We start from the raw sequence: 11037 nt of genomic DNA, 5'->3' as shown, positions 1-11037 counted from the left end.
ATTATAATTTATTTTAACATTTATTATTGCATTTAATAATCATTTCATTAATTTTCCCATTTTTATTAACATTTTAGATTTTCTTCATAATTTATATTATTTTAACAAATGATCTAATGTACAAATTTACCAAAACGTAACCCCTTTTTCTATTATAATAAATTCAAGATATCCCATTTAATTTTAATCTAATCTCAAATAATAATCCATTTTTATTTATCTAATCATTTTCGATTTCTACTCACAAAACATTTTTGAGTTTTCATTATAGTCGGCGAATAAAAGTGAGGTTATATCAACTATGTTTACAATGTTCAGAAGATTTTCACATACATTGAGTAATAACATAATAAATAATCGGAGAACGTTACAATCAGTAAATATAATTTTCAGTTACAATCTTAATTTAAAATTAAATTTTATAGTTAAAGGAAAATATAAATGTAACCCCTCGAAGATTTATGAGTAAAGATGTTCTTCCAAAGAAAGAAGTACCTGGAAAAGGGAGGGGACCAGTTACATGGCAAAGTTTTTCGATTACAGCCGCAATTGGGGGCGGTTTACTTGCATTTATGTGGTATTTAAGACGTCAAAAGGAAGATGGTACTGATTTATGATTTTATAAACAACAATTTTTAATTAAACTATGTTTTTTAATAGCAATGTTAAAGGAAAGGCAAAGAATGTTAGGTAAAGCTGCGATCGGTGGTCACTTTGAATTAGTTGATTCTAACAATGAAGTTAGAAAAAGCCAAGATTTTTTGGGAAAATGGTTACTTATTTATTTCGGATTTACACATTGTCCAGATATTTGCCCCGATGAACTTGAAAAAATGAGTTCTGTTGTTAATAAGTTAGATAAAGATGAAACCATACCTACAATCCAACCACTATTTATTTCCGTTGATCCAATTAGGGATACCCCAGAAATCGTTGGCCGTTATTGTAAGGAATTCAGCAATAGATTACTCGGACTTACCGGAACAATAGACCAAGTAGCACAAGCTTGCAAAGCTTACAGAGTTTACTTTAGCGCCGGACCAAAAGATAAAGATAAAGATTACATCGTTGATCACACAATAATTATGTATCTCGTGAATCCTGATGGTGAATTTGTCGATTATTACGGACAAAATAAATCCGATGAGGACATATTTAACTCGATACTATTTAACATGACCAAATTTGATGCTTTAAAAAAGAAATCTTGGTTTTAAGTTAACATTTTGTAAATGAAAATAAATTAATGTTTAATAAATATTTAAAAAAATTGCTTCAGTGCACAAATATTAATTTAAACCACCCGACCTTAAATAATAATGTGTTATTGTTTTTTAAACACTTCCCTTCAGTTCTTTATTATTAGCGAACGTCGAACATTAAAAAAATCGCACGTTAGTAATTTTTCCTCGGTAATTGTTGTAATTTTCGATCACGGAGCGGACATTTAGAGTAAAATATATAGGGTAGAGAGAACGTGAATGAAGCGATTAACTCTCGATTAGTGAACAATGAAGTACACTTTTTATTGTAGTGTGGCAGCTTTGCTGCTTTTCATGCAACAGGCTGAAGCTGCGGTACGTTTAAATGATTACTAAAAAAATATGTTGATAAAATAAATACAATTTTAACGATTAGATGACCGAAAAGCAAGTTTTAGCCGCCATCAAGCTAATCCGTAATACTTGTAAAACCAAAACTAAAGTCGCAGACGGTGAATGATTCAAATTTAATAATAATGTAAAATTAAATAATTCTTTTTTAGAACAAATTGATGATACGCATAACGGCAAATGGGACGATAACGATGAAAAATTAAAAGTAACTATTAAACATATAATCTTGGATATAATCTGCTTTTTTATTTTTTATAGTGTTACTCTAATTGTGTTCTTGGAATGATGAAAATGGTACTTATTTCTGTTTGAAATTATTTTATTTTAAACATAATTGTTATTCTAGCAAAAGAAAAATGGGGCTCCTGATGAAGAATCCGCTATAAAACAGTTACCGCAACTTCCTGAATCGATGAGAGAACCCTTCGAAATTAGTATTAAAAAATGTATTAATGCAGGTAAGAAAGTTTTTTCAATATCAGAGAAAAGTATGCAACCCAACATACACATATATACTTCTTTATCGTTTCCCCTAGATGTCATCACAGCGTTGGGGAGTTGTTGGAATTCTCTAACCATGTTTTAACACTACGTCTGTTCCTTGCCATATTCTTCACTTCCTCCTCTCTTCCGAACTATCTCCTCCACTCCATCCTCACATTTTAATCTTGGCCTGCCTCTCCTTCGTTTTCCAACTATTCCCATTTCCACTACTCTTCTGGGAGTACTCTCTTCTGACATTCTGAGGTGTCCATACCAGCTTAGCTGTTTGTTTTCTATTTCAGTTACCAGCGATATTTGTTGTAAATCGTCTCTTATAGTTTTGTTTCTAATTCCATCCATTCTTGTTTTCCTGTTGCTATTTTTGATTTGATTTTATCTATCTTCGGCCATGTTTCAACTGTATATTTGAGGGTGGGTGTATACAGTGAATTTCGCTTAAGACAAAAACTCAGAGTTATCAAAAGACGTCACCTTTTCCAAGCAAATCGTTTCTTTTGCAAAATTACCCAATGCCTGTACTATTAAGCTATGTTGCATTTTATGTGGGACAGTGTAGATGCATAGTATTCTTCTTACTTTCTTCTTGTCCACAATTGTGTTATTCATTTGGTAATGTACATTACTAGCTTTTTGTATTCCATTTTGTATTTCTATGTCTATTGTTCCATTCTCAGTAATAATGATGTCCAAGTATTCAACTTTATCCACAATTTCCAGTTTCTCGCCATTTATCAATTATAATAATTAGAATATTAACTTTTTTAGGAGATGGACTAACTAATAAATGCGATGTAGCCTATTCATTTTTTAAATGTCTTTACTTCGATAATCCGCAGGTAATTTTTATATTTATTAAATTACTACTATATTATAACATAACCTAAACATTTTTTTAGAACTATTTCCTTCCATAAAACACAACAATTTTCTTGGATTAAATGGATTTGATGGAATTTGGACATAAAATAAAAACTACTGATGTATATTTTTTAAAAAAACGATTTATTTAAAATATAAATAACGAACATCTCACATTTCTGTATCATTTCAAAAACAAAGACTGTTCCTTGGAAAAATGTCTTTATATAGTTAGAATTAAACACGCAACATCCTGTCTATACTCTTCAATCAACTCGAATTAGTATACTTTAATTAATAAACTTATACTGTAATTTTAGTAAAACCTAAAATTACTGTGCCGATTAGGTTGTCCTAATTGAAGCATTACTTTAGAATTACAACTCCAAGGTATAAAAATTACCCACGTCGAGTTTATTTAAATAAAACCGGAATTGATGATTTAATTTTAATTGAAAATTTCCGATGCAGATACAAAGGCGAAAAATGAAAATTTTTCTTGGTTTGTTCGGAATATTTGTGTGTTCTGATGTTGTGTTTTGTGTAAGTGTTAAAATAGTTTAAATCAAATAAGTATTCTTTTAATCTTTTCTTAAAGTTAACAGAAGCACAGATTAAGCAAACCGGAAAATTAATTAGGAGATCATGTAGTACAAAATATAAAGCCGATATTGGTAAAAGTACTCCAATTTTAGTAAATCTCAAATTGGCTTAGTCTCTTTTTAGATGAATTGGATGGTTTCATTCAGGGAAAATTTGATAATCCAACGGAAGCTGGAAAGTGTTATCTACATTGTGCTTTAGGAATGATGAAAATGGTATTTCTCTCCGATAAATAACAAATAATTTTAACTTTTAATAACTTGTAGGTTAAAAAAGATGGGCATATCGATTATGAAAGTGGAATGAAACAAGTTCCGCTATTACCCGAACCAAGAAGAGCTCCCGCTTCTCATGCTTTAAATGAATGCAAAACGGCAGGTAAATTTTAATTTTTTTGTAGGTTATGTTTATGATTCGTTACAAAATCTTTTTTTTTTAATAATTTAGGTGATGATTTAACCCAAAAATGTGACATAGCCGTCACAATAGCAAAATGCAGTTACGACAGTGGTCCAGAGGTAAAAAATCAACCACCCTCGAGTTCAACTACTTTAATTTTCTTTTTCAGCATTACATTATACCATAACAAATAATAACGTTCTCGATGTTTTGAATATATTTTGATGAACCTTTAAATAAACACTATTAAAATAAAGTTAGAAAAGCATTAAAACATTTTTTATTTTAATTAATTTTTCCAACACCCGGTATATTACATTTTGGCTCTTACCAATAATTAAATAGATGGCGCCACATTTTTCTGAATCTGTCAAATAAACTTGAAAAGTTTGTAAACATAACCTAAAAAATCAACACGTGTTCTAGTTAAAAGCATTAAAAAAGTAATAATATGGCAATAGAAAACGTTGTTGTTAAATCTGAGGAAGATTCAGTACCGGTAAAGAAAGAAGAATTAACTTACGATGAAAAGCTTCAATTTGTAAGTATAATTGCAAAACCGATGGCTTCGAAAAAGTTAACGAAAAAGATCTATAAACTTATTAAAAAAGGTGCGAATTAATTAAAATTGCAATAATTATTTGATAATTAAACGTTTTTTTAGCTGAAAAACATAAGAATTTTGTAAGAAAAGGCTTAAAAGATGTTCAAACACATTTACGTAAAGGTGAAACTGGTATTGTAGTTTTTGCCGGAGATGTAACACCAATTGAGATTATGTGTCATTTACCGGCTGTTTGTGAAGAAAAAAATATTCCGTATTGTTACACACCAAGTAGAGCAGATTTAGGAGCCGCTTTAGGAGTTAAACGAGGCAGTTTGATGGTGTTAATTAAAGAACACGCTGATTATTTGGATAGTTATAATGAAGTTAAAGAAGAAGTTTCAACACTGCCTATCGCTTTATAGAAATTAAGTTATAATTATTAACGCACATTTTTTTTTAAATAAAATACTACCTACTAGTATTTTTTGATTTCTGCAAACTGTTTATGTAAAATCAAAAAAAATCTTTATATAGGCTCAAAAATTATCGGGCTTTCTATTCAAACCACTCATTTTTTAATTACTTCCTTAGAAGCATTAATTAAACCAACCTTAATTAACACCCTGATTTCCTTTTAAAGCGACAAAACGATTTCAGTAATTACCCCGTGCCATGGACACCAAAAATTGATTATAAAAACTCATTTCATTTCCTGTATCAAATTATTTTTTAAGAAAATATCAACAATGAAGGGTTTTACGGCGATTTTAATCTTATTTGGTTACGTTACTTATTGTTTAACAGCAAACAGTGTAAGTTTAATTAATTTGCAAATTTTGTTTTATTTTATTTCTTTTATTGGAAAGTTAACAGAGGAACAAGTTATACAAGCCGGGAAATTGATGAGGAAATCTTGCAAATCAAAAACTAAATCGGAGGATGGTAAAATTATTTTATAGGATATTTTTTGTATTAATTAGTACATTTTTAGCTGAATTAGATCAAATTAAAAGTGGCAATTTTAAAGGAATTACTAAAAAAGGAAAGGTGAGGTTATCATTAAAATTTTAGTTAGATCTGCTCAAATAGATTATGAAATCGAATTTAAATGTTAATTATGATAAGCATTAGAAGTAACACTAGACTAAGAACTACAAATATACGGGATAAGTCGTGCAAATTTAACAAAAATATAGTTCAATCATAACCTAAAAAAACTTTTGAAATATTCGAATAAACTACAAGATGGCGCTAATTTATAAAATGTCAAAAAAATTTTACGTTCTAAATTATACAGTACATATAATTACTAAACGACTTATTTATCATTTTATTTAATAACAATTGTAAGAAAGATATAAATAATTATTACTTGAAAATGTTTCTAATGGTAAAGTTAATTTTCTTTGATTTATTCATCGTATAGACAACTCAGGGAATACGCCGAGTTTATGTATGAACATGGAATAAAAATTGTGCATCAACGCTTAACATAAATAATTTTTTTTAAGTGTTATGTGGCTTGCATTCTGCAAATGACTCGCTTAGTAAGTCCTGATGGTCATTTAGATTATAATATAGCGAAATCACGAGTACCAACCTTACCAGAACCAAGAAGGGCACCAACTCTTCATGCTTTAGAAGTTTGTAAAGATGAAGGTCTCGAATTAACTGATAAATGTGAAATAGCTTTTATCTTAGCACAATGTTTCTACAACGATACTCCAGAGGTATTCAAATTGTTTAATTTATGTGGAAGTTAATTAAATCTTTTTCTTTTTTAGTATTACTTAGTTCCGTAATAAAGAAAAATCTACAATATTTTCTTAAAAATCTTTATTAGAATAGCAAATTATTGCACAATTATATTATGATTGTTGAATAGATAAATGTATATGAAAATCCATTTAATTACTTCACCCAAAAAGTTGTCTTTTTATCCTTTCCAATCAGATCTTTTGTTAAAAAAATTAACATTCGTATCGACCCCTTAAATCTACGATTATAAAAAAGTGCTCATATACAACGGAAAAGATACACAAGTGCTGAGCTATTATCACCAGTCCAACAAAAAAAGTACATGCTTATTGGTTAATTGAGATTTTTGTTCACTCGATATTTCTCTCAAGTCTTTTATTGTTGTTAAAAAAGTAATTTTTTTCACTTTTATCCACCATACCGGTAAATCGAATTGACTTTGCGTGTGACTTTCGTGTCATTCCTAATTTTAAGAAGGTATATAATATAATCATAGGATTAGGTTACATGTTTCAAGAGCATTAAAAAAAAACTTAACAAAACATCGCATAAAACATTCGTAAGAATAGCTGCACTATTTAGACGTATAAAAATTTTTCTTTTTGGTTTTTAATTCTTTGGTCCTAAAGTAGATTATTAGGAATATATTAAACAATAAAATTTATATCACCTTTTTAATGTACGATTAATTTCTTTCTTTCTAATTTTTAAATTTGTGCCTTCTTTATCTTAAATCGTACATTAAAAGCACCATGTAAAGGTATTGATTAAAATTTGCTTGCGGTTAAATATGCATTAATTAATTTTGAATATTCAACTTTAATATTAACGTTGAATCTTCAAGATTTAGTAAAAATTAAAATAAAATCTCTGGATTATAGAAACCAAGGCGGAATAATATGGCTAAAAAAGCCGTTGTATAGGTCATAGTTTACCGGAGGTGGAAATAGCAGGATCAGATTCAGATTTGCGCGTAAAGCACAAACACCCAGAATTGTTTTTAACAGTAGGTTTCTGTTCGCGATCCCGTTCCGCCAAACATTTCTGATAGTAATCGTAATCTTTTAAATACCAAACAGGGGGCCAACGGTGTTCGACCAAATACGCCTGATTATCCGGATGCAATAATCTCAAACTACGTGGCGACATCTTACACAATTTATTGTAATTTACGCACAAATTATTCATACACCAATCGGCTAATTGATGTGCATTGTGCAATTTTACTGGTTCCAATAATCTCAAACAATGCTCAATTGCTTCCGCTGATGGTAAACGTTCTAAATCTTCAATAACCCGTTGTTCAACCAAAGCCACAAGTCTCGGTAAACATAATCGATTTGCCAATTCTAATAAATTAACACAACGGGCTGCTATAACCGCCGGGATTTCGTCCGTGTAGAGGAAGCATAACAGCTTGTGAAAGGTGTATTCTCGAACACCTGGAAATTCAATAACTTTCGCTTGACCCTCACGAAAATCACCACCAAACATTGCTTTCATTACATCACAACGTGCCGCTAACATTGGTTTGTGAGCAGCACAAGCTCCATCATCCAATTCAAAAATTACATCAGCAAATAAACCTTGGTCTAAACAAACATCTCCAATTCGGCGACGAAGATATATTTCGTAATTTTCATCCGAACGATAATCTGTTGTTAATATTGACTGTAAATGGGGTAGTTCTAATAATTCAGCCAAACGATGTAATTCCTAAAAATATGAAAATTAATTATCATTCAGAAAAAAAAATTTTGACTTAAAAAGTGACATTGACATTTATAACATTTCTTGATTGACCACTAGATGGCGGGATAAGATAAAACGATTTCTAATAATTGGGGTTATGAATTAATATTTACTTGAATATCTGTATTTCTATGTTCCAACAATCCCGTGTAAGCATAATGTAGACATTGTTGAAGTGCAGTTGGAGTAACCATTCTACTAACGGTGATAATAGTTTGCCCATCAACGCATCGAATCGATTGAAAAGCGGGATGATCAAATTCTTTTCCAGATGGCAACCCTTGACAACTTGCTCTTCGTTTACAAATTTTTTGCTCCGCTTTCATTAAACATTCGGTTTCATCGGCGAAATCACCAAGGGAACTAACCATACTAGAATCGCTTGTACTCCGAGCCATTAAATCGGCAGTTAGTAAACGATAAAGGACGGGACTAGCTGCCGATAAGAGGAACCGATGTGCCGGAAATGCAACAGGCCCCGCCACCAATAATACATCAACATGCGACCGATCCAACCATAATTGTCGTGCGTTTTCATGAAATATACTGGTTGGTATAACAACTTCCGGTTTAGGTGGTGGTGGTGGTTGAAACGGTGCTTGTAATAACGGTCGTTGAACTTTTTTTAAATTGGTCATCCAAAATCTTTGTTGTCGTCGTGCCATTAACGCGGCTCGGATTGCATTTTCAAATACCTCATTCACCCCATAATACGTTAAAACCGATGTTTCATAATAATAAAGTCCAAGTTCTCGGGCAACATCGCGGGCTTCATCAGGCATGACCAAATCGCTCTTTCTTGTCGCTCTTACAAACGGTGATCGATCCCGGAAATACGATAAATACGCCTCATCTCTATACATATATCTTAAATCGTTTTTACAACCAACCAACAAAACAGGCGTGTTTGGACAGAACCTTCGTATTTCCGGATACCACATCAGCCGGCAGTTTCGCAACGAAACCGGATTATTAATGCTGAAACACAGAAGGACAACGTCAGATCTGCCATAGGCAAAACGACGATCCTTCTCGTGGTCACCGAATGTGTCCCATAAACGCAACGAAACGTTGACGCTATCGACCACTTCCCAAGACCGTTCCAATACATCTTTGTAGATTCGATATTGGTCGATCGCCCAAACTGTAGGCACGTGAGTCGCTAAAAGCTGTGCTAGACTGACTTGTTTGTTACAAGCTCGAGCGCAAATGAGTCTTGTCTTTCCGACTGCCGTATCACCCACCACGACACACTTGACAAGTTCCTGGTGGGGCTGTTCATTGTCCATCCGTCATTACAATAGAGGCAAATTTCCTAAACCAAAAAATTAACTTTATAAACATTAAAAATTATTAGAATTTGCTTTCTATATTGGCAACCCAAAATACACACTACATAAAGAGGCATTTAAACAAAACCATTTTGGAAATTAACCCAATAAAACATTATCATGTTTATAATAACACAAATAAATAAATATTCTCTTTATAAAATTCAGTCATAAGACTTCTAAAGTGGAGGCAACCTTTATAACACAAGGCATTATTTACCACCACTTAAATTGTGTTTTTAATCTTAATCATTTCCATTTCAAACATCATTTATAAATCCCCACTAAAAAATAACCAAAAAAATATATAAATTAGCGTAGAATTTAGATTATTGTAGAATTCTCTATTAGAATTTGCTTTGTATATTGGCAACCCAAAATACACACTCTATAAAGAGCCATTTAAACAAAACCATTTTAAAAATAAACCTAAAAAACACTATCATGTTTATAATAAGACAAATAAATAAATTTAATATTCTCTTTATAAAATTCAATCATAAGATTTCTAAAGTGGAGGCAACCTTTTTAACACAAGGCATTATTTACCACCACTTAAATTGTGTTTTTAATCTTAATCATTTCCATTTCAAACACCATTTTTAAATCCCCACTAAAAAAATAACCAAAAAAAATATAAATTACCTTAAATAATAAATATTTTGTGTGTATTCAATTGTGGGCGTAGTACTTTTAACAAAAACCAATTTCAATCGTGAAAATTGCTTCCCACAAAAAAATCGTACAAAACTCATCCACTTACATTCATGTGTTAACGTTGTCTAAGTAATATCCAAGGGGGGATTCGCGTTTTACGAAGTGGTTCCTTCTTCTTCACGGTGTGGCAGTGCGTGAGACACTAAAAAACTGGAGATGCGCCGCTGATGCTCTCCTCAACTCACTGGTCCGTTTCGCGAGGACGTCAAACGGCGGTATCATCTGGTTGTGAAGGTTTCGGGGCGGCGGCGCATCGTGTTCGCCGTTTTCTTCAAAAACGGCCCCCGTTATGCACCGACGACGAAAACTCAACAACAGCACAATAAAGACTACCGACAACGTCCTTGCCCCGTTCTAGAGGAATTTCGCGTGTAATGCAATGACTGATGTACAATTGATTTTTCCCGTGTGACGTCAACGGGAGAGATTCAAAGAGAGAGGGAGTGTGTGAGTGGAGGCGGCTCGGGTCGCGCCGGGTTCACCAAAGATCTTTGAACTCAAATATTATTAGTATGTTAGGGGAAAAATTTCACTTCAATCAGACTCACCCCAGTACTTTACGACGCACTCACAGAAGTTAACTCCGTTAAATAAATGATAACAATACAAAGAAGGAAAATAAAGAAAATGATTTATTTTTGAATTTAAATTATTTTTAAATAGTTATTATGTCGACGTCAAAAAATTCAGTTTGTCAAAATTAAAAAACCTAAAAAATCAATTTTATTTTTAAACTATAATTTTCTTTGTAAATATCATGAGTTAGATATCAAGTTAAGTTAGATTGATTTTCAAAAAATCATTAAATGCATAAAAATTTTAAATAAAGTGGTTAGATTCGTTTTAAATGGAAAATTTGTTAAAACTTCCTTTATTTGTAGTATCATAAAATACTATTTGCTCTCCACTTGTTTTTAGGTTCTAAAAGTAAATATTAGTGTGACAATGACGC

The 11037-nt window shown here is 31.7% G+C and overlaps 6 protein-coding genes across 9 annotated transcripts; 5 read left to right on the top strand and 1 right to left on the bottom strand.

Annotated features, from left to right (window-relative positions):
- Positions 1-120: 120 nt before the first annotated feature.
- On the top strand, positions 121-1273 carry LOC111427412 (Synthesis of cytochrome c oxidase). Its single transcript, XM_023062546.2, has 3 exons — positions 121-376; positions 426-603; positions 661-1273. Exons 1-3 carry the CDS (start codon positions 302-304, stop codon positions 1215-1217), a joined length of 810 nt encoding a protein of 269 aa, XP_022918314.1. The 5' UTR covers positions 121-301; the 3' UTR covers positions 1218-1273.
- A 129-nt stretch (positions 1274-1402) lies between these two features.
- LOC111427416 (general odorant-binding protein 19a-like) lies at positions 1403-3152 on the top strand. Its single transcript, XM_023062554.2, has 7 exons — positions 1403-1577; positions 1639-1714; positions 1766-1821; positions 1875-1910; positions 1963-2074; positions 2886-2956; positions 3017-3152. The coding sequence occupies exons 1-7, from the start codon at positions 1512-1514 to the stop codon at positions 3032-3034; spliced, it is 435 nt and encodes a 144-aa protein (XP_022918322.1). The 5' UTR covers positions 1403-1511; the 3' UTR covers positions 3035-3152.
- Positions 3153-3292: 140 nt separating this feature from the next.
- On the top strand, positions 3293-4254 carry LOC111427413 (general odorant-binding protein 72-like). Its single transcript, XM_023062548.2, has 6 exons — positions 3293-3521; positions 3577-3652; positions 3705-3796; positions 3848-3959; positions 4029-4099; positions 4150-4254. The coding sequence occupies exons 1-6, from the start codon at positions 3444-3446 to the stop codon at positions 4165-4167; spliced, it is 447 nt and encodes a 148-aa protein (XP_022918316.1). The 5' UTR covers positions 3293-3443; the 3' UTR covers positions 4168-4254.
- Positions 4255-4354: 100 nt separating this feature from the next.
- On the top strand, positions 4355-5008 carry LOC139428852 (NHP2 ribonucleoprotein). Its single transcript, XM_023062551.2, has 2 exons — positions 4355-4591; positions 4645-5008. Exons 1-2 carry the CDS (start codon positions 4432-4434, stop codon positions 4947-4949), a joined length of 465 nt encoding a protein of 154 aa, XP_022918319.1. The 5' UTR covers positions 4355-4431; the 3' UTR covers positions 4950-5008.
- A 76-nt stretch (positions 5009-5084) lies between these two features.
- LOC111427415 (general odorant-binding protein 72) lies at positions 5085-6700 on the top strand. 3 transcript variants are annotated; one of them, XM_023062550.2, is made up of 4 exons: positions 5085-5469; positions 5519-5574; positions 6039-6257; positions 6312-6700. In XM_023062550.2, exons 1-4 carry the CDS (start codon positions 5274-5276, stop codon positions 6327-6329), a joined length of 489 nt encoding a protein of 162 aa, XP_022918318.1. In that variant the 5' UTR covers positions 5085-5273; the 3' UTR covers positions 6330-6700. The 3 variants fall into 3 exon arrangements, with proteins under 3 accessions (XP_022918318.1, XP_022918321.1, XP_022918317.1); XM_023062553.2 differs by having other exon boundaries at positions 5085-5339; positions 5394-5469; positions 6039-6355; XM_023062549.2 differs by having other exon boundaries at positions 6039-6355.
- Positions 6349-10862, bottom strand: LOC111427409 (Rho-related BTB domain containing). 2 transcript variants are annotated; one of them, XM_023062543.2, is made up of 3 exons: positions 10132-10862; positions 8151-9352; positions 6349-8001 (listed from the first exon to the last, which is right to left on the bottom strand). In XM_023062543.2, the coding sequence occupies exons 2-3, from the start codon at positions 9324-9326 to the stop codon at positions 7210-7212; spliced, it is 1968 nt and encodes a 655-aa protein (XP_022918311.1). In that variant the 5' UTR covers positions 9327-9352; positions 10132-10862; the 3' UTR covers positions 6349-7209. The 2 variants fall into 2 exon arrangements, with proteins under 2 accessions (XP_022918311.1, XP_071050183.1); XM_071194082.1 differs by lacking the exon at positions 10132-10862 and adding an exon at positions 10014-10119.
- Between the last annotated feature and the right edge of the window lie 175 nt (positions 10863-11037).

The sequence above is a fragment of the Onthophagus taurus genome, chromosome 2 (assembly GCF_036711975.1).
Source record: "Onthophagus taurus isolate NC chromosome 2, IU_Otau_3.0, whole genome shotgun sequence".
In the NCBI taxonomy this organism is placed as follows: Eukaryota; Metazoa; Arthropoda; class Insecta; order Coleoptera; family Scarabaeidae; genus Onthophagus; species Onthophagus taurus.
This window is presented reverse-complemented; position numbering and strand designations above follow the sequence as displayed.

What these genes read in the sequence shown, in the direction of transcription:
- LOC111427412 (XM_023062546.2), top strand. Translation starts at nt 302, where the DNA reads ATGTTTACAATGTTCAGAAGATTTTCACATACATTGAGTAATAACATA. An exon ending in ATCGGAGAACGTTACAATCA is followed by an intron (nt 377 to 425) that starts GTAAATATAATT and finishes TAAATTTTATAG; the next exon opens with TTAAAGGAAAATATAAATGT. An exon ending in AAGACGTCAAAAGGAAGATG is followed by an intron (nt 604 to 660) that starts GTACTGATTTAT and finishes GTTTTTTAATAG; the next exon opens with CAATGTTAAAGGAAAGGCAA.
- LOC111427416 (XM_023062554.2), top strand. Translation starts at nt 1,512, where the DNA reads ATGAAGTACACTTTTTATTGTAGTGTGGCAGCTTTGCTGCTTTTCATG. An exon ending in CAAAACTAAAGTCGCAGACG is followed by an intron (nt 1,715 to 1,765) that starts GTGAATGATTCA and finishes ATTCTTTTTTAG; the next exon opens with AACAAATTGATGATACGCAT. An exon ending in TAAAAAATGTATTAATGCAG is followed by an intron (nt 2,075 to 2,885) that starts GTAAGAAAGTTT and finishes TAACTTTTTTAG; the next exon opens with GAGATGGACTAACTAATAAA.
- LOC111427413 (XM_023062548.2), top strand. Translation starts at nt 3,444, where the DNA reads ATGCAGATACAAAGGCGAAAAATGAAAATTTTTCTTGGTTTGTTCGGA. An exon ending in GTTCTGATGTTGTGTTTTGT is followed by an intron (nt 3,522 to 3,576) that starts GTAAGTGTTAAA and finishes CTTTTCTTAAAG; the next exon opens with TTAACAGAAGCACAGATTAA. An exon ending in AAAATATAAAGCCGATATTG is followed by an intron (nt 3,653 to 3,704) that starts GTAAAAGTACTC and finishes GTCTCTTTTTAG; the next exon opens with ATGAATTGGATGGTTTCATT.
- LOC139428852 (XM_023062551.2), top strand. Translation starts at nt 4,432, where the DNA reads ATGGCAATAGAAAACGTTGTTGTTAAATCTGAGGAAGATTCAGTACCG. An exon ending in CTATAAACTTATTAAAAAAG is followed by an intron (nt 4,592 to 4,644) that starts GTGCGAATTAAT and finishes ACGTTTTTTTAG; the next exon opens with CTGAAAAACATAAGAATTTT.
- LOC111427415 (XM_023062549.2), top strand. Translation starts at nt 5,274, where the DNA reads ATGAAGGGTTTTACGGCGATTTTAATCTTATTTGGTTACGTTACTTAT. An exon ending in AAAAACTAAATCGGAGGATG is followed by an intron (nt 5,470 to 5,518) that starts GTAAAATTATTT and finishes GTACATTTTTAG; the next exon opens with CTGAATTAGATCAAATTAAA. An exon ending in GAATTACTAAAAAAGGAAAG is followed by an intron (nt 5,575 to 6,038) that starts GTGAGGTTATCA and finishes ATTTTTTTTAAG; the next exon opens with TGTTATGTGGCTTGCATTCT.
- LOC111427409 (XM_023062543.2), bottom strand. Translation starts at nt 9,326, where the DNA reads ATGGACAATGAACAGCCCCACCAGGAACTTGTCAAGTGTGTCGTGGTG. An exon ending in ATAGAAATACAGATATTCAA is followed by an intron (nt 8,002 to 8,150) that starts GTAAATATTAAT and finishes TCATATTTTTAG; the next exon opens with GAATTACATCGTTTGGCTGA.